Source organism: Sciurus vulgaris, assembly GCF_902686455.1.
Source record: "Sciurus vulgaris genome assembly, chromosome: 3".
Taxonomy (NCBI): Eukaryota; Metazoa; Chordata; class Mammalia; order Rodentia; family Sciuridae; genus Sciurus; species Sciurus vulgaris.
The window spans coordinates 150,989,785-151,011,958 of record NC_136463.1 but is presented as its reverse complement, the minus strand read 5'-3'; the positions used below and the strand labels follow the sequence as shown (position 1 = coordinate 151,011,958).

The following is a 22,174-nucleotide window of genomic DNA, read 5'->3' as shown; positions in this document are numbered from 1 at the left end:
GGCTCAGCATCTAATGGAATGATTTAAAATATCTCTTGCCATTCAGTTGAGGGCAACCCCAGTCTCCCTCACTTGTTGTTCAGAGCTGGGTGGATGTTTCTCTTCATACTTCTCTTCCTGTTAGCTTATCATTTTGTTTCCTTCCTTCTCTTATCTCTCAACAACTGCAGATAATTTCAAATCTGTTAAAAAGTACATCACTACCATTGCTATGGTGAAATTCATGTAATTTTCTTACGTACCTCTGGGAAACTGCTGGGGCCTGAAATTTGGGGATCTAGTAAAAGAATCTGCCTGGGTTGGGAATACAAGTACCCAAGGAAGAGAAATGAAAATCTTTAGCCCCTGCTATACTATTAAGCTAAAAGCAGGAAGATGGGCTTAAGCGGTGACAAAAAGTCAAAAAGTTGGGTGGAAAAGATTAGTCATATCTTTCAAACATAAATCTATAAAAGAGGCCCAGTTTTATGGCACACATAGGAATACATTAAATTATAAGCTGGAAATCCATCCAAGAAAAATACAAATATATATTTAATAGGAGTAACCCATGATAAAGTAATAGTTTTATTCATTTTTTTAATTTACTATATGTCATTCAATTAGTAATCAATAAAGTTCATGATTCAGAAGGTTGTCACTTCTTAGCCCTTTTATTTCTTGTTTAATCTCCAATGATCACTTATTTATAGTTTTTCCTTTTCAATAAAATGCTTGCTAATTTTATTTCTTCATTACTTTTACATAACTCCACTGTACTTCCCCAGCCTGCTAAAATTGATTTCTTCATAAATTTTTAGAATGTAAAGATAATGGAGTTTAGTTCCTTATAATAACCAATAGACCAAGTTGGAAAAATATACATTAGGAAAGCTCACTCAAATTCTACTTTCATATTCTCTCTCATTTCAATTTTATAGCCATGACAATCTTAAAATGAAGTTCTTTTTGTACTTAAAGAGTCAAATCACTCTGGATGGAGTCCAAAGCTTTAAATCAATTCTATTTTATAGCACAGTGTTTTTATCAGTATAAATTTATATCTTTTGCAAGAGATTAGAACTCTCATGAGTGAAATACTTCCAAAATTAAAAATGATTTGACTATTTAATAATGTGTTGGCTATGTAACTGAAGTTGTAGTATATCTTTTTAGAAACCCCAAAGAACAGGTAAATATCCCATTGTGATATTTTAATATGTTGTTAATAACAAAAGTGCTATGGTTGGAATGTTTGTGCCCCTCCAAATTTCATGTCAAAACTTAATTCCCAATGCAATGGTATTAAGAGGTAGGACCTTTAGGAGGTGATTAGGCTATAAGGACTTGATGCTCATGGATGGAATTAGTATCCTAAAAAAAGGGTTGAGAGACCTAGCTAGGCCTTTTTGTCCTTTTCCCCTGCTTCCTTTCCTTCTGACATGCGACACAGCATTTGTCCCCTCCAGGGGACACAGTAACAAGTTACCATCCTAGAAGCAGATTTCATCACCTCCATAACTATGAGAAATAAATTTCTGTTTATAAATTACCCAGTCTCAGGTATTTTGTTATAGTAGCACCCAATAAATGAAGACCCAATACTTTTATCTGAAGGACACCATAGAGGAAAGACAGATAGAAAGGACCGTTAATGTATGGGGGTGAAATGGGGTGGAGTTATCTTAGTTCAATGATTATATAGAAAGGTACTGGGGAATGAATCATTGAGATATGCTTCATCATATCATCCCAGGTGTACATGGAAGCTATTTACAAAGTTTAGTATTGTAAAAAAAAGAACAGAAGAAAATAACCGTTACTGTTGGATATATGGCAAATGTGTAGGGATATGCAAAGAATCTGCTAAGCAAATTCCTATTCCGGACTCATGTGTGGTACTAGAATATGTATTTTAAAAAACACATGTATAAGAGCTTTCAGGGCCATCTTGATTTCAGCCTCTGTGCTAGATTCTAAGAGCTGATCTCTGGGAAAATTTGAACACTAATTATAATCCATTCATTACCTTGTAGAGCAATTTTTCTTTCTTTCTGCAAATTTTTATCCAGCTTTCCAATCATTACTTGACATTAGATTATTATAATACTGAACTACAGAAAACATAAACTTAAGAATTTAGGGGGCTGGGGAGATAGCTCAGTCGGTAGAGTGCTTGTCTTGCAAGTACCAGGCCCTGGGTTCGATCCCCAGGACCGCAAAAAAAAAGAATTTAGGTTTTAGTCTCGGTTCAATTTGCTCTAAAGTCAGTGTCTCATTTTCACCACTCCATGCTGCCAACCCACATTTCATGGAGGACACTTTTCTCTTTTTTTCTAGCTCTTCCCTTACTTGTTGGGAATTACACTAGAATTCAATATCTTTAGAAACCTGAACCCACAAATTAACCAGCATTGGTAAATTCATATTCCTTTCCACAAGATAGTGGAGAATACTTATTCTAACCATGTATAAGAAAACTTTTACAGTGGACAATGAGGAATTTTGTAGGTGAGACCTGCCATGTCCCCCTAATTTATACCATATCCTAATTTGGTGATGATGACTTACCAGGATAGTTATTCCTAATTTAACTAATTAATCCAACTAAATCAATTCTAGAAAACTTAAAGAGACAGAGGGGGATTTGTTAAAAGACTTTGAGGAGCTCTGAGAGTCAGTAGCAAGGCTAGAGAGCCAAGCAGGAGCTAAGTGTTCCAGATGTAGATAGAAGAAGTAAAGCAAGAGTCTTGCAGAGGAGCTGTCTCCTCAGCAGCGCCACTGGAATAAAGTTTCCAGTCAAGCCCAGTCTCATTTTTCTTAGCTAATAATTCAAATTCTGAGGAAGTCACCTATCCAGCTCTTCGGGTAAGGATACCTGAATAACGGGCTCACTAAATTCAATGGTGGGAGAGGTACTGAAATATTTCCAGTGAAATATTCAAAGTTTGAAAAAGTCCACTACTTTTGCTTAAGTTTCTAAAATTCAAACTGAAAGACCAGCAGCTAGATAGCTTATGAGCTACAGTAATAGAAATTCTGTTTTTCAAAACCCTTAGAATGATTTGTATAGCATTTGCTCAGTCACATCTAGCGATCATCTCCTGTCACTAAACCAAACACACAAACCTATCTCAGAAAACTCTAAATGGGATCAATTCACAAGTTAAGAAAGAAACAATAATGACAACAAAAATCTTGTTCCTGCAATGGTCTTCCTTATTGGGAAAACAAAAAGTAATCACAAGTATATACACTGTCTAGTTTTGTGCACTGTGACCTAGATTTTTTTTAATGTGTTATCTCATTTACTTTCTCATAAAATCCAGAATGTAGGTACTTTTGCCATGCTCAGAAAAAGTGTATCATTTGGCTGAAGTCTCACCATATCCAGGAATCCTCACCCAGAACCTGTATTCACCACTACACTGGACACATAGACAAGTGCATTCTTTTAGAGGGGAGCCACAGGGCTGTGGCTATAACCCTGGGCATGAGTTACAAATCTCAGCTATGCCATCTACTAGCTGTGCGACTGCAAGCAAGAAGCTTAAACGTCTCTAAGCCTTGATATTCTCCTTCGTGAGATGAGGAGAGTCATATCAGGGTCATATGCATTGTTGCAAGGTCACACCATACTGCAAAAGGGAAAATGTATATAAAGTGCCTGGCCTTGAATGCTGGTCACATAGTAAGTACTGAATAGTTAATGGTTCTTACTAGTCTCTCTCTCCTTGCAGGTTAGTTCTGGAGGTCTGTGTAATATTCCTCACACTTGTGTCCCTAACACCTTTCTTAGTGATTGGTGCATTAAAAAGCCCAAATAAATATCTGCTGAACAGAAAGTCTTCTGTATCAGATTTAGGTTGCCATGTTATACTCTGGGGTCATAATAAACTCCTTTTTTCATACTAAAGCCCTCTTTTCATCTCTGCCCCTTGAGCAAATAATGCCTGTGTTCCCCAAAGCCCCCAGACTGCCAACTTCATGAGGTCAGGGTCTGCATCTCTTTTGTTCTCCATGTATGCCCAGTGCCTACTGTAGAGTTTAGGACACAGAGTTTAATGAATACACATGGTTTTAATTTTGAAGAGACATGTATGTAATATATCTTACAGTATGTGTAATATGTGTGTGTATCTACCTTGTATGTGTAATATATCTTATAGTTCATCTAGCACATTTGCATAAACATGTGCAGCATCTCTGCAGAGCATGTTAATGTCACAAGCTCTGGAACCAGACTGCCTAAGTTCAAAACCCAGCTCCACTATTTACTAGTTGAATGACTTTGGGTAAGATATGTGAACTTTCAATATCTCAGTTTTCTTACCTGTAAAATGAGAATAACAATAATATGGAATTATTGTATTAAATTGTTAATTCATATTAATCTCATAAAATAGCACTTGACACATAAGCTATTCTTTCCATGTCAGCAATTATTAATTTTGTTTGCAGTTATTTTTTTCCCATCACTCTGTCAAGGATAAATAATTCTGACTACCTAAATCGTTTCTCCTTTTATGTAAGAAAAAATAAAAAGTGGTATCTTTACTCAAAAATTCTGAAATTAATTTACAGCAGAGAACAAATCATAATCTCAAGAAACTGACTATCCCAAAACTACCTGAAGGAAGAAATGTATTTAGAGTAACTGTTCTTAAAGTAAAAATCCTAAATGGTTGCAGATATTCTGTAGTGCCAGTCTCTTCCAAATCACTTTTGTGGAACCTTCCTAGCAGCATTTGGCATTATTCTTTCCACAAACAAGAAGAACAGCCATATTGACTTGAACAGAAGTGTTTGAATGAGTAAACACACACACACACACACACACACACACACACACACACACACACTACCACCACCATCACTACCACCAGGCAATGGAATTAGGTCTCACACACATGCTGTCCTCTGTCTCATTTGTCTCATTGCCCTAGTAAGGTAAAAAGCAGGTCCATCTCAGGATGTATCTCTATATGTCTTAGAGCATGAACTTGATGATCAGACTACACATTACTTAAAAATCCAATCATCATGTTTAACCATTGATGCATCTCTCCACCTTGCAGAGAAGAGGAGGGAAATAAAGGCAAAGTGGGCAACAGAGCATTCCATCTACCTTTAATACCGTGATGTTCCAAGCAAAGCTCTCAGTAGCCTTGTTGAGTTTTCTTCCTTTCAAACCTTCCTTTGCCCCCAGGTTATGAAGTTCTTCATGGAACTCCATCCCTTTGAAAAAAGAGTGCATAAGAAATCATAGTGCAAATTCAGAAAAATAAACATCTTATAAAAAATATGATCACTAAAATATAGTTTCACATTTCTGTCCTCTCAGAATTTCTAAATCTCCAAACTGAATTCTCCTTCCCATATATTCATCATCAAATGGCTCTCCATGGAGGAAAACTACCAATAGTCAATACAGGCTGAATTACATTTTAAATAGCAGGGAACCATAGATTAAAACATAAGAACTTCAGCAGAAATTCTTCCAACAGGTTCCATTGACTTTGTGGATGGTTTTTGTGTGGAACGATGTGATGTGTGATGGCAGCTATCTGTGAAGTGTGATGGCCTATATCTTCCTCTTCTTTATAAGTCAGTCCTATGGCTTCAAAGCAGGCCCTGCAACCTATGTGATAATAATCAGTAATTAGTAAATGTTGACTAAAACTAAAAAGACATTTTTAAAAATACTATTCCTAGAATCACTCAAGTGTTTCAGATTTGGGAATAGCCTTAAAGTACTTTAGTTCTACCATTAGGTCAAATTTGAATACCATTCTGATAAAATTAGAATAACTGATTAAGTATTATTTGTAAATATTGGGTTAGTACTAATTTTAAAAAGCAAAATTGCTTTACTAGTTTAACTTTATTTCAATAATTCAAGTCAAATTTCTATTTTTGTAAGAAATTTCAGTTAACACAAAAAATTTGAATACCATGAAAAACATCACCATCATCTGTTTCTATAGCCTTTGTCTTAGCATCTCAGGGATGGGAATCACATTCTCTTATGGACAGCTTGTTCCATCTTTGGAGAGCTGGGCCTGATATTGACTGAGGCAAAAATCTTCTTCCCTGGAACGCCTCAGTGCTAGCTAAATCCAGACCAACAATTTCTAATCGCTTTCCATAGTGTAGTCCTTTAGATACTTAAAGGAGGACGTTAGGGGCAGGGCAGGGGCACCCTCAAATTCTCTCCTCACCAGAATGTATTCTAACACATTTCAGCTAACTTCCAGGCAGGACCACTGCACAGCCCAACTTCCCAGAATTGAGCTGTGTGGACACTCCTACATCCAGAAGTGGACACTGTATTCAGAGTGGGCTTGAAGAGCCCACACTGGGTAGGGATTTTCCACCATTCTTCTGAATCTAGTTACAGTACTTGTATTAATGTAGCCTAGAACAACATTAACTTTCCTGGTGCTGACATTACAAACATAACTCCTAACAAAAAGTATGAACATGGAGCCTGGCTGACATTTTGGCTCCACTTACTGGCTGTGGGAGTTTGAGTAGGTTCCTAAAACTCATTGGGCTTCAATTTCTTTACTGGTGAGGCAGTGACAAGAAGAGGGTTTATCTCATGGCATTGTGGTGAAGATAAATAGGTCCATATATATAAAGCTTTCCAAGAGTACTGGCATTATATAAGTATTGGGTATTATTTTTGCATTTCCTGTCAACTGAACCAGCTCAGCCAGCTGGTCAGTCAGTGAAGAAAACCATTTTTAAAATCTGGAATTGGCTCCAAGGTCAGCCCCACCATGTGTTGATATAGGATCTTGATTCACTCACTCGGTCTCCCAGAATCTCAGGTGCCTCATCTGTAAGTTGGAGATAATGAGGACTACCTTCCAGAATTGTTAGGAGGACTAAGATAGTGTATGTGCTTAGCATATCAGATGCATATTTATAAAGCAACTGTCTGCTGTCATCTTCCTCATCGTAATTATTATTGTGTCTGTGGAGAGAAGAGCACATGGGTCCAAGAAATAAAAGCACAGGGTACAGATGAAGATGAATGTAAATAGAGGTGTATGCTCACAGATGTGTGACCCCTCCAATCCCTAAAGAAAGAACAAGTGTAAAAGGAGGACTGGGAAATGGGGCAAACACCTAGAAGATTAATAGGGTTGTGGCTCAAACCAGAAAAATAAAGTGGGCTGGAAGGGGTCACATGGAATCCTACCTTCCGTACCTCTAATAAAAGACTTTATTAGACTTTCAAATCACAAAAGTGAACTTAGAAACCCTTGTCTTTCTATATATCTTCAGACACTACCACCCCCACATACACAAATACAACCATCTAGATTTCTTCTCTAGTAAACAAAAATTTAAATGTAACATAAAGTATAAACAATACCATAAAATATTTGAATTTTTGGAGAAAGTATGGAAACTTTAAAATATTCTGCAAAGAATTATCATTATGGGTTTAAACATAATAGAAAAAAATTACCTGCTTTCTGACATTGTACAATCTTTTCATGGACTGTGTCTGCCATTTCTATGAGAAACCGGCTCTCTTGAATCATCTATCACAAAACAGACAACAAAAAGGTGGTCGTCAGAAATCTTAAACTGGTTCATTGGGAAGGTGACATACAAAGAGATCTGTTAGATAACATCCAGTAATGGGGAGCCATGACCTCAACCGTAAGAGATGGGAGAGAGAAGGACATTTCTGTCTCAGCCCCCAACCATTCTGAGGTAGCAGTCATTCTCCCTACAATTGCTCCATTTGTATAACATGCCGGGCACACAGTGGGTGCCAAATAAGTAATTGTTGAATAAATGCATATACATTCTTTAAGTCCCAGGTCAAATTCATGAACGTCTCTGATTCCACTGGCTTGCCTCAAAAGTTACTGCAACATCAAGGCAAGTGGTATTGAGACAGTAGCATGAGAACCAGAATACAGGATCACCTAGGGATGAACTCTAGGGCTTCGGAATGCATCAGGGAGGCCGCCAACTTAGATTTGCATGTCGCAAGACAGGGGAGTTCTGGTTCTCTCCCTAGTGGGGTTCTGCAGTAAGAATGAGGAATGGGTCAGATTTGAGAGTGAGGCGCTCAATAGAACTTGCAGACAGTAACCCTGAGATGGTTATCTTTGCCCCCAATATTTGTGTAGAAGGCAATATGTCCAAGACGTTATTATTTAATAAATACCTCTTGATATAGGGAAAATAAGACAACTGGTCTGCTAGTGAAGAACAGAAGAATTTGTGTGTGAAGATGAGAAGTATAATCATGTCATATATTTATTGAGCAGCCGCAGTGGGCTCAAGGGGTATAGTGCACTGAGGACAAAAAAGGTCTCAGCTCATGGTCCAACAGATAAAGTCTATTTAAATGAATGAATAAAAGATTATGAGAAATAATCCAAACAGAATTCAATTACTCATTTTACTTGTGTATTCTCTGCCAGAAGCAATGACTTGTTTGGCTATCAACATCATAAAGCTAGATACCTGTTAAGTTCTAGACTGAGCAGAACTTTTAAACTGCATTAACTCTTTCAACTCCCAAGAGGAACAGGACACTTGTAAACAACAATTTATCAAATGGCCAATGGTAGCTTAAGTTATTGTAGCTTCCAAGTGAAAGGAATTTAAAGACAGAGGAAAATTTAATATGAAGGCAATCTGATTTCATTGTTTTCAACATCTACCATGGAACATCATGTGGATGAATTTTTATTTTCAAGAGTTATCAGATGTTTGGATCAGCCAAGTAGCAGACAAAGGTTTTCATGAATTTCAGGCAAGAGAAATATTCAAAAGTAATAGACAAATTCTGTTTACATGAATCAAATATATTGCCATCATAGTTTGGATCTAAAATGTCCCCCAGAGACCTTTGTGTTAAAAGTTTGATCCCTAGGAAGTCAATACAGTTTTTATTGCTATCAAGCACCCACACCAGCGGCCTGTAAGCAATGGGTCCACCTAATCATGGACTGGAACTTTTAAAACCATGAGCCAAAATAAACTTTTCCTCTTCATAAGTTGATAGTCTTAAGTATTTGTTATAGTAACAGAAACCTGCCTATCACAATTATATATTTTAAAAATTTGGATTTTAAGGATAAAGGAATCTTAAATATCATAATCACCTCCTGTGTTTTATAGAAAAAGAAACTAAGACAGGTTAAAAGTTGTATCAAAATAAATAGACAATTAGTGATCGAACTGGAATTAGAATCCAAGTTTCCTGGCATCCAAACTATTTTCATTTTAAAATGCCATCTTTTGGATTTTGCCTGGTCTTGCCATGCCCCCTTGAGGGTGCACAGACTTGCACACACAAGCTGCCTTTTGAGTCTGAAATGTAGAGTTCCAAAGACACCTGGTCAAGAGTATTGGAACAAACATGAGGACATACATGTAACCAATCCATATCAAGCAGACCCAAATCTGCCTTTAAAAAAAAAACTTTAAAAAGAATAATTGATAATTCCCTTTAATAACATATTGACTAAGCTTACATCCATTTCTCTTGGTTTTTCTCTCAAAAGAGAAAATGTGGCACTGTTCTCTAGTAAAAAGCCCTATAGTTAGTGATTGGCGACTAGTTTGTTTTCTTTATAGAATTTAAGTATTTCCTTGCTGTCAACTACAAGAGGAATATACTTCCTGCCTCCCCAAATGCTTCTTGTTACCAACAAGAGAAGGAAGTTAGCTCTTCACCACAGCTAACTCTACTATCTAGCCTTTCAATCCCATCTCCTTGCTTCTCCTGGAAACCCATTCTGAACGACTCCCTCTATCCTTCATCTACAGTTTCTCCACTCACTTCTTCCCTTCTGCATACATCATCTCTTACTTTTAAAATGACAAACAATAGCAGAATATTATATTGGCCTTGAGTAAGTGTTCTCTTCTTCCCTTAAGAAATTAGCCCTGCTCATTGCTGTGACCCCATGCAGGACTTCACCAGCACTCTTAGGGTTTGACCTCATCTCAGCAGTTGCTTCCTGGCCAATTCTCAGTCCTCACTCTCTCCCACTCAGCAGTTAAAACGTCTGATCAGTCTTCCTTCTGGAATTCTCTGACCCTAATTCTTTTTCTATTTTGCTCTTTCCCCGTCTCCTATATTGTTTCCTTTTCATATCCACGTGTATAGGAATCCTTCAAGTCATTTTGGCCTCAGTTCTCTATTCTTTCCCTTCTCTGTTCTCTCTCCTCTGGGTGATATCATCCATCCTAGAGCTATCAAATGTGCGGCACACATGTATCATGGCATTTTAAAGCCAATGTCTCCAACCCTGACCTGTCTCTCTAGATTCTAATGTTCTACCACATTGCTTCCAAAGGAGGTGCTTTCATCCTAGGGCAGAAAGTGGGGGACACAACATGGTTCACTGGGGTTTGAGATGAGACGATGAGGACTTTTATTCACATTTATTTTATCTATAAAAGTTAAAAAGAAATTAAGCTTTGCAGATTAATTCTGGCCACCTTGCTAAATCATGGTCATGTGTTTCTAATGTGGCAAGTGAGGCATAATGAGAAAAGAAGGTAACTGCACACTGGAGAAGGGCTGATAGCAGCGCTCGTATTAGGTCCTTCCAGAGTACCTCAACTTACAGCCTGGAAAGCAAGTACCACTTATATTATCTTGTTCTGAATAAAGTAAGCTTTTCCAGTGTGGGTTGATGTAAAGAAAATGAGATTAACAACACAAGCACAAATAAACAACACCTTACACTACACCCATCATGACTTCCTCCTCAGTCACCCTGTGAGATGAGAACAGTGAGTCTGATCAGATCTCAGATCCCATTGAGGGGGCACCAAGAGTTTTATTATTTATAAAGAAGTGAAAACATTTTTAAATTCCATGGCAGTTTCTACTTTGGATATGTTTTATTTTATATATATTCGTGTTTCAGTATGTACATATAGTTCATGAGTAAGTATATTCTTAAAATATTTTTACTGAAAAGCTGGCTCTGCTAAGTACTCCGCCTGCCTCTCCAGATCCACTCTCATTTGTGCTCTGTCCTGGGGAGGTTGTTCTTTATGGGTGGCATCAAACAGGCTCCCTTGCCATCTGCCTTCCATTGGATATCAGTCAATGGAACTACCAACAAGGAGTCAAGGGCAGAAGGCAGGAGAAGAGTGGGTTCAGAGAAGTGACTTACTCCATGGCTCCCTGCTGGGCTGTGGTTTGAGAACTTCCTCTACAAGGTCTCAGCTCCTGACAGGTGCGGGTGCAGACATCTGAGGGCCAGTAACGGTTACCCACCCAGCCTCTTTTAGTCCTGGAGATGACAGCTCTCCACCTGCTAACCCTTGGGTACACACAAACTACTGATGGTTCCCTATCCCGGTCCAACTTTTATAAACAGTCCATTTGAGTCTTTTAATCATCCTTTTTGAGTATGCTATTTGCTGAGAGCCTGATATGGTACTTAACCAAAACCCTGGAGCTGCCTAGGCTACTAGACACCTATAATTGTTTTATTATTTATAAATTAGACCCCCAGGTTCACACCTCAACATCCTATCAGTCAGCATCTTTCCTGCAGGTGAGCCCCCACATCCTGTCAGAAACCAAGTCTTGCCCATCCTACCACCTCCATCCCTCTGCTTCCTTCCTTACTTCCAACTCATGCCCTTATTCCTACTCCCTGATCCAGCTGTATCTTTCAATCTCGAATTGTCCTTCTAAAAATAGCCAAATGCCACCTTTAAAAATATTTTTCTGCTCCATTTCATTTTTCCCTCCTCTCCACTCCCATTACTCCCCTTCCCAACACACACACAAATATCCCCTATCTCCAAATTCTCACAAAACTCCCTTTGCAATGTGCAGAGGTTAGTTTGAATGCCTGCTCAGCTAACTGGCAGGTTCTGGTCCTTCCCACCTCACTCCTTCCTAAATACCATTTCCAGAAAATCATCTTACAAAACCACAGTGCCAGTTAATTCCTGGTTTTATCGTTTTTCTGCCTTGTTTGTTGAAAGAAGGAAAATTTGTCTGTTCCAGAGTTTGCATCTCTCCATGCTCCAGGCCCATTTGCCTCAAGAGCCTTCCCCGCTGTGGTTCCCCAGTTCCTCTAGGTCCCAGTTGCCTGAGGAATTACACTTCCCTAAATGTACCCTGCTGGTTGCTCCTTCCACACATTCTATAAGGGAAGACTTCCCTAGACAAGTCTCCTGGTCAACATCCTACCAGACCTGAAAGCTCACTTCAGCGCCCCTTCCTCTCTTGCTTTCCTGATTTCCCCTTCTCTCCCCTTGTCACCTCCAAATTTTCAGCATATTCTTTTTTTAAAAAAAAAATCTGTTCAAAATAAATAATTAAAAAAAAGAAAATGAAAAAAATATCTGTTCACAGGATTTCTTATTTTCTACCTTGAATCGTAATTTATTACTTACCTTTTTGATATTCTACAGCCTCACTTCTTCAGAAAACTGTAATTCTAGTAGAAAAAGACCCAATATCATTTACCTTTGTGTCCCCAGATCCTTCATTTATATAATCACATTTTTTCTAGTTTACGTTCATGATATTTTTTTCTTCTCACTCTCAACTACCCACATATATATGCACAACAAAAGATTTTATAACTGATCACTTCTCAAACCTGTAATTGCCTATCTGAATATTTTAAAACTTTATTTAAAATATTTTTTTTAGTTGCAGGTGGACACCATACCTTAATGTTTTTATTTTTATGTGGTGCTGAGGAGGGAACCCAGTGCCTCACACGTGCTAGGCAAGCGCTATACTCCTGAGTTATGTCTCCAGCCCAGTGAATTTTTATCTCTTTTTGTGTCTAGGTTTCTCCATTCTTTTTCTCCCAGATCTTTTCCACTTTTCTGTAATATATCTTAATTCCCTTTTAAACCGAGTACTGAAAAATAAACATAAACCTAATGAGATTATCCCTATAGAAAATACAATACCGAAGTATTAGAAAATAAAATAAATGTTAAAACCTCATTATTCATTCTAGGTAAAATAAATTCAGGACCAAAACATATAACAAACCCTATAGTTCAAGAAAGTATTTGTTAACCCCATAGCGTAAGAAATTTCTCCTTTCTCCATGTTCTAATAGATCACTTCATAAAGAGATAGCCCAGTGTGATTTCACCTTTCAAAACAAAGAAACATCCCTTTGAGATTCCTCAGCAGACTACCTGCCGTCTTGTAGTAATAAAGGTATAAAAGGACCAAATTATACCCTAAAACACCTCATCATAATATTCTCAGAACTTAAAATCACTGCTTCGTGAACTGTTCTCACTAGAGCATTTGATCTTCCTTATGATGACTACTTCCATTAGATGTAGGATAATTTTATTCTAATTATTTTCTACAGTCAGCTTTCAATTATTAGTAATTATAGAGAAAACTAATAAGATGGATGATTGAAATATACCAATAATTCCAAACTGCATTTAAGACAACAATTTCAAACTTTCCTTCCAACTAATTTATCTAGGTTGTTAGGGAAAAAAATGGCTGATTTGAGTTTCATTTCCTTTCTATTTCTCTAATACTTTCGGAAACACTGATTGGCATATCTGATGTCTCAGCCTGAGCTCTCAGTTGCTTTTGCCTGTTATTATAACACAAAGAGCTTCTCTTTGGTTCTGTCACATGGATCTCATTTCCTTGCCAGTCTTTGTATCTAAAAGAACAGAGGTCTTACCCAGATAAGGTTGGCATTACTTTATGTGTTAAATGTGTCCTAAGCAGAGGTGTGTGGAAGACAGTAATGTTTACTCAGATATGGATTAAATTGTCTAATTTGTATTTAAAAAAACTGTCCTTTCAGCTCTTCCAGTAAGGAGTTTAATTTCCCAGAATCAATGTAACTAGTAATACTGAAAAAAAAAAAAAAAAAAAAAAATAGCTTCTATCCTTTCAGAATCCAGAACCTTCCATAGATTCCAGCTTTTTCCTGGATTATATCTAAATTCTAGATCCATAGAACTTTCTATTCAGAAGCCAGCTAAAAGACAGTCTATCATAGACAATCCCATTTTACAGATAGATTAAAAACTGAACTGAAAGTTAACTTGATCAAATCCCAAAGCCACAGAACTAGAAAAGTAATTTAGTCTAGAATCCAGGCATTTTTGAGGGGCAGACCTAAGCTTATAAGTTTTTCTGTGATACCAGTATTACACTGAAGTGTAGAGTTCCTATTATAGGTCCAAGTTGGTGATAAACATTTAATAAAGTAGCATCCCTTAACTAAAGTATCATGAAAATAATTTTTTGGAGGGCTGGAACTGCTTTTTCCTCCAAGTCTCATTCAGAACACATAAAAAACATTGTAAACATTATTCCTATGAAATGCAGTGAGAAATATACATAATATGCATCCACTGCTTTTCCAGGAAGGAGTCAGAAATCTTGTAAAGGCTACCGATTGAGAATATGTGAGTCAGTACAAAGCTAATCTACTCCAGCATCTTTATTCTCTTAAGACCTGAAATGATCAATCTATCACTTTCCTTCTAATCAAAACACTGTGTTGTAGTTCATTGGTTCTTCAGTGGTTCATCTGCTCACATTGTTGAAAATAAGACTTGAATTTTATTAAACTTGGTACATTTGTAAATCAGATTGCTGTTACCTGTATATTTGCTAACTAGAATGGAGATGATTTTCTTTAATTTTTTAGTTCCTTAAATATTTTAAAAGAAACAGATAAAAGCATAATTAATAGATTGGCATATTTTGTTTATGAGAAATCAACCCTGTCAAGATGGTTAGCTTTCTGTGAAACAAAAACAAAGTCAGAATATTTGCAAGCTAACTGGAAGTCCACTGTCTTTGGTGTTTGCAACGAAGCACCCTCTGTCCTGGGACTGCCCCCACGTCACATTTCCATGCCTGATTTATGATGGCACAGGACAAGAAAACTCACACAGTGTAAGCTAAAGGACATTTGTCTTCACATTCGTGATGGTGACAGGATCTACTGCAGTGAGCTGCTTTCTGCATAAAGAAATCATTTTACCTTTTTTTTTCCCCCTCTCCAGTTGTTTCCCAGTTATCAGAAATCATTAGAAATGTTTGTTTTTATCCAACTGTCATTACAATTCAGCTCATTCACAAAAATTGTCAAACAGCTGAGCTTTCATGACCCTTCTCCAGAATCTTCAGGCTAATCTGACTACCTATGGCCTTTAACTAAAAGTTAAAGAACTTGCAAGAACTTGAAGATTTGGGAATGCAGAGTCAACTTTGAGAATGCATTCCACAAATAAGTCCGTCTGAAATATTTGCTTATTAATGTATCTCTGATATCCAGTGTCCTGGAACCCCTGAAACCAAGTGAAAATTTCATTGCCCCTAAGATGCTAACAATTCCTCTCATACAGAAAATATGCCAGTGCCCACCAGTGAAGGAAGTTTCAATGCAGAGTATACCACATCTTACTTTTAAATTACCATTTCTCGTTGGGCACATGCCAGCGGAGGTTCTTTTTCTGAGTCCCCAATACTATACAAGCAACATATGTTCTAAAATGTAAACTAATAAAAAGCTCCACACAAACCTCACAATGAGAATGATAAAAGGAGAATATCAGATTTGTCTCATTTTTACTCAAATTCACTTCAATAAGCAAAACTGTAGTAGGAAACTATAGATATACCTACAACTTAAACTCATTATGAGACTGAATGTATACTAGTAATAATACTGACATAAGGAATATATTTAATTTAACCGGTTAGGTTTGGCTTGTGATACTTGCCAGGTATCAGTTCCATTGTAAGTGTGATCACGCAGCAATTAACTCTGTTTTGCTAAATTCCTTCTCAGGCTAGCACAATCACACCCCAACTGACTTAGCAAAAGATTAGCCCTTGGTTCATAGTCTCTAGATTCTTCTGACTTCTTTTTAACTTCAGACAATCTGTTGCCCTTACCATGGTAAAATTTTAACTTTTATGTTAATGTTCAACGCTGTAGCACAGAAGTCACCTCTGGAGAATGCTTTGGGTTTATTTTTACAGTTGCAGTCCCCTGGGACCACTCCACCTCTGAATGATATATTCAAAACACTAACTGCCCCAAAGTTTTCACGTTAATTTAAACCACATAAATAGACAAGCTATGTATTACTTCTTGACTAGTAATGAAAAATTAGGCAGGATAGATTATTAAGAAAGATAAAACTCAGCTCTCTGAAGAAAATATTACACAAAGGTCGGATAACTTTCTTTTAAAAATACTTGGAAATGAAATTCTGCTGAATATCATGCTGGAAGTAGGGGTGGGCAGGTGTGTTACAAGTCACTGTGAAGTGTACCATGGGATTCAAGGTCCTTAGACTCCAGCTCTGGACATAAAACATCATCTGGCCACTCTCTGGCGACGGTGTGTCACTGCTCCTTCCCCTTTTAGGTGTAAGTCCTGCCTCCCCATCAGGAATGCCTTTTCCTCAAGGATAGAAATTTTCCTTCATATCATCTCTTTCCCCCAACACCTTGCACAATGCCTTGCACATAACAAGTACCCAAAACATGTTTGTTCAGTTGACTAAAGACCAAAACAAAATATGTAGAAAAGTGTTATTTTACAAGTGGCCATATGTGTTCCCACCACATTTTACAATTTCTCTTAGCTGTCATGCTTTACATCACAACTAGTTGTGCTGTTATTGGTCTCTGTTTTTTCATCTCTAAATTGGACAGAACTACTAACATTCTTAGTACGTGGTGTATATTGCACATACATTACATAAAGTCACAAATGAAAGTTTTTTTCTTGATAAGGTCAGTTTTTAGAAAAGTTAGGACAAAAAGATGGACTTAAATTGATGGAGAAGTGGGTCTGGGAAGGTATTTCAAGTGATACAGGGATGGAAAATGAAAAGGAAGTAGGAAATACATCAGCCTGACTAGAGGAGAGAGTTCAAGCAAAAAGAATGGAGAAGGGGGTTGGAAATATGCCATCACTGGTGGATGAAGACTGAGGCAATGTGTTCGTATATCAAAACATTACATTGTACACCTTAAATATGTGAAATTTTTATTTATCAATTATGCCTCAATAAACCATGGGTAAATTAAAAATACAATTACAGGATGATTGTTCCAATTGTTGAATTACAGATAGGTAGAGACCAAGTGAAGGAGTTTTACATAATTGAAAAATCCAGACGGGAGAGCACCTAGGTAAGAATCTTGACTGACAATGTATGGAAATGAATCTTACAAGACATACTGTGAGGAAAGAAGCACTAGATCTCTCTAACATCAAATAGTAAATTTAAAAACCTTATTGGGGTTAATAGAATTTTAAATTTATTTGGAGAAATTTGGGATCATTTGCATGATCTTTTGTGGTGGTCAGAAAAGAGTGAATGACTACCTAGGAAATAAAAGGATGAACTCAATTAATTTTTTAGTTATAGATGGACACATGCCTTTATTTTATTTATTTATTTTTATGTGGTGCTGAGGATCGAACTCAGTGCCTCACACATGCTAGGCAAGTGCTTCACCATTGAGTTACAACCACAGCCCCTAAACTCAGTTTCTGACCCGCTAAATTTGTTTGTCCCTGAGGTACACAGGTCAAGTCCTGTAATCAAGTATAGAAATGTAACCACAGGAAATGGTTAGGGCTGAGGCTAAAGAAGGGTTTTGAAAATAATACTACACCTATATGCATAAAAACACTAATGTAGAATGAAAAATATCTAAACATACAAACAAATTTTGATAGTCCTACCAAATTGTTAAGTAATCCCAAAAGAAAGTTTGTTTAAATAATGAGAAACACCTGAGTTTGGGCAGTCATAAACTTCTAGGGCTGACTGGGACTTACCAGGTCACATCACTTGCCTGTAAGTCCCTGGAGAACAGGGTCTGCATACGTTTCACAGCATCTAACAGTGGCTTGTGCAAAGGAGGCCTCTGTAAATCCTTATGAAATTAAAAAATCACCATTTTATGGCTCTAACACTAGGCAATTCTTTCAGTGACCAATTTTTATTTTTTAACAACCTCCCAAAGTTAAATTAATTCTAAATAATGCATGTGTGTATGTGTATTCAAAACAGCATTTCTAAATATATGGCCTTTGTTTTATTTATTCATTTACTTTTTGCAAAATATATGATGCTAACAGTCTTAGAAGCAGTGACTCTGTGAATGTCACCTATTTCAGTGAGATATGTGAAATCCAGAGTGGACAAACAATGCTTGCTTTTTCAGAGACTTGACTCCCCCAGCCACCCGTTATGGCTCACTAAAATCACAGAAATGGTCTGATTTCAAATGAAGTTCAGGGACTGTCCTGAAAAACCGTTCTGAGGACTGCAGAGCCACCGAGGCAGCACTGAAGCAAAGGGTCTAACACTAACGGTTCTCTTCATGTCTCACACTGGGAAGGAGGTGCCAGTGCCACCTTTAACTTGCAGGCCTGAGTTTGGGATTGATAATGTTCCCAGTTCCCGCTGGTGCCTTTTAAAAGCTGTACACTTATCACCTCCAGCTGTGACATATGTTTCCCCTCAGGAAAGTCACCTCTCCTTCCACTGTCTTAAATAGCAGACATGCATTTACATAGCCACATCCCTATTGAGGGCAGACTAACAGTGAAAGCAAACAGGGCTACTCTCAAAAAAATTGTAGTTCTTTGTGCAACCACACCCTCACTTTACCCAGACTTGGGAAACCCTGTGTCAATATGATCTCTCCCTTTTTCCAGCCAAAATCTGCTTGTAGAACAGTATCTCTTAAATTCATAAAAGTATGAATGAATTACTATAATCTGATGTGTATGACTCAGAAATGTTTTTGCATTTTAAAGGAAATAAAAAGTCTTAACCCTAAGGGATTGCCTATAATTTTGAAATGTAAAATTCCAGGGAGAAGACAGAAAACATAAGATGTGTTAAGACTGGAGAAAAAGTATGCCCTCCCCACTCTTCTGAAATAATCCCATGTTAATAGCCCCACTCTACTCGGTGTACATTTGGGTTTTGATTTCTTGATATTAACACAGTTGCTATAATAGAATTATAATTGCAACTCTAAAATTAATATGACTTTTAAGACTAAATTTTAAAACCTTAAGGAAATATTTCCAAATACTAAATGAATGTGTACTTAGTAATGAATAGTGACCATCTCAGGTCACTATAGAAAGCTAAATTTAGAAGAAGAAAAAAAAAATCTCACTGATGAACTCAGGGTCAATGTTTTCAAGAATATTTCTCTTTGTTTCCCCCTAATAACTAGCATAATTTGATGCAGTCAAGTTGGATTTCAATAAATGTAGGTTAGGGTTAATTAGATTGTCTGATTTGTTTCTACCAACACTGAAATATGTCATATATTTTTATTTGTTCAGAAAATATTTCAACTGTTTTTTTTTTTTTTTTATTCTGAACATAGACTTCATGATTTGGGTGGGTGTAATTTTTCTTCTTGGATGGCATCTATGTGATCCAATACCATTTTTAGGAAATCCAAACATTCAAGGAACTTGAATCTAAGTTGTATCCAAGCTATTTATTTTGGAACCTCTGCCCCTGCCCCCACCACTAGTAGGCAATATGCCCTGAATTTTTTTTTTTTTTTTTTTGCCTTATTTGTCCAAATAAGTTTTTACTAATAGAAAAAAATGTAGTGTTAAAAAAAAAAAAAAACACTTTACTTTTTATGAGAAGTTTTAAGTTACACAAAAATTGGGTGGAAAGTACAGAGAGTTCTCCTATGCCTCTCACTCTACCTCTGTCCCCACCCTGGTCCTATTGTTTATATTTTGCATTAGCGTTGACTCTTGGTGTGGTACATTCTATGGGTTTTGACAAGTGTGTGATGATATGCATCCCTATTATGGTATCATACAGAAATCTCACTACCTAACAAAATCATCTGTGCTCTACCTATTCATCCCTCCCCTGACTCCAGACCCTAACAACTACTGATCTTTTTACCGTCTTCATAGTTTTGCCTTACTCTATAGATTTTTAACCAAATATGTACAATAGGGAATAATTCAAGGGTGGTGTCAGAGAGGCAAAACAAAAAAGATTGAATGATTAACCATAAAACAATTCAATTATAGGATGAAAACTACATTATTTGCACAGGCAGTAGATGCTTCTTTTTTAAAATTCAACTAAAATTAATTGCTATCATATATATATACATATATACATATATATATATACATATATACACACACACACACACACACACACACACACACACACACACACCAGCAGTATTTTAGGTGGTAGAGATAATAATAGGAAGCAGACAGAGTCTCTGCCCTCATGGAGTATGCATTTCAGTTGAGGGGTAAAAGGCAAGAAGGTAAAAGAAAAACTTTAAAAAGACCAAGCAAAACCAAACCAAACTTCTAAGGATGATGGAAAAATTCATGGCTAGGTGATAAGAGTGACAGATGCAAACAGTAGTTAGGGAAGGCTTCTCTAAGGAAATGACATTTGGGCTAAGAATTAAGAGATGAAGCACCAATCCATACAGGGAAGAACATTCATTCCCTGGGGAAGGGAACAGGCATGAAATGATTAAAGGAAAAAAGTCTGAGTGGCTAGAGAAAATGGAACAAAAGAGAGTGTAGGGGTGAAGCTGCAGAGGCAGTGAGGTTGGAAGAGGCAGTTAAGGTTGCAAAAGTTGGTTAGATCATAAATGATTCTGCAGAGTCATAGTTAGGGGGATTAATTTTATTTTAATGTGACGCCATTAGAGAATTTTAAGCATAAAAATGATGTATGTTTTTAAATGATCACCCTGGATCTATAGAGTATCTCAGGAGACTCCTTTAAAATAAATACAAACCCCAATACACCAAGAGCATTAAAGATGCTGACCAATACAGTACGAATCCTAAAAAGTAAAAAAGATGTTCTTACTTTCAAGACCAATATCATCTTTATATGCATCTCCCCTTACCCACCCTTGACTCCCCCAAAAGAGATATCCAGTAGAAATATCAATAGAGTTTTTAATCACTTCGGCCAGGCACTGAGGTTACCATTGGCATAGGGATATTCATACTCAATTCCCTACCAACATGAGAAATCATGTCCTAAGGTACACTAAATGAAGACTTCATTATAAGTAATTTTGCTTTCCAAGTAACCTCCTATTTTAAATTTTGGAAAACCATGCTCTGCCTGCAATTACAAGTTGCATTTTAAAACTACAGATGAGAAAAAGGCTAATATTCAGATTTGGCTTTAGCAGCTAAAACTGAAAAAGACAAAAACACCATTGGACACTTGGGTTGTGAAACAACAATTGCCAGCCACAGTCCAGGTGCTTTTCTACTTCTTACAGGCTGAGCTGCAGGGGCCTGGCTCCCCTCTCAATGAATGATTTTCTTTCTTAGCTTACAAGAGAATAAGTGATTTCTGCTGTCTGTTTCTATGGCAACTAGTACCCTAATTTCACCTCTTAGATGGCAATTATACCTATTCACTGAACGGCTTTCAATCCCCACTTCCATGATGAAAAAATTGATTTCATGAAAAATGAGATACAGGCAATAGGTGAACTTTTCCCACAGCAACCCTGGAGTACAGTCAGGCACTTAGAGGCAGAATATGCTCTGTAGAGGTTTTTCTCTTTCAGTCATAAAATGTTTATCCCAAATATCTTTCTTCTAGTTATTTTTCAATAATAAGAGATTAGTCTTTTCCTTCTCAAAATTTATTTCTATTCAATTTAAAATTGGTCACATTCATGTTAAAAAGTTTGGCAAATGCAGAAAAAAAAAAAAAAAAAAAACAGAAAAGCAGAAACAAGGAAATAAAATTCACACTCTCCTACAAAAATAATCACTATTAATGTCTTGCTAGCATTTTAAGTACACATACATATAAATATAGTTTAAATCCCAATGTGCCTATTTTTATAATCAGAGTTTTTCACAAAACACATTATGAGTTGTATCCATATCTTTAGTCTTCAAACACATGATTTTGATGGCTTCAAAGAATTCATTATATAGATTACTATATTTTATTTAACTAATTCTTCTATGTTGACATTATTAAAAATAAATATTTATGCACATCTATTGTCTTAAAATAAATCCGAGGAAAGGAAATATGTAGAGCAAATGAATAAATATTTTAAATTGTATTGCCAAATATTTCTTTTCAAAATATATATCAATTTATTTACCCACTAGAAGTAGAT

At 36.7% G+C, this 22,174-nt stretch overlaps 1 protein-coding gene across 2 annotated transcripts in view; it reads right to left on the bottom strand.

Moving 5' to 3' along the window:
- Positions 1-22,174, bottom strand: part of PLCL1 (phospholipase C like 1 (inactive)) — a 338,334-nt gene that overhangs the window by 31,202 nt on the left and 284,958 nt on the right. For both annotated transcript variants that reach the window (XM_079132570.1, XM_079132569.1), the window contains 2 exons: positions 7,463-7,538; positions 5,108-5,217 (listed from right to left, as the gene is read on the bottom strand). In XM_079132570.1, the coding sequence (XP_078988696.1) occupies positions 5,108-5,217; positions 7,463-7,538 (186 nt within the window). The remainder of the gene's footprint in view (positions 1-5,107; positions 5,218-7,462; positions 7,539-22,174) is intronic.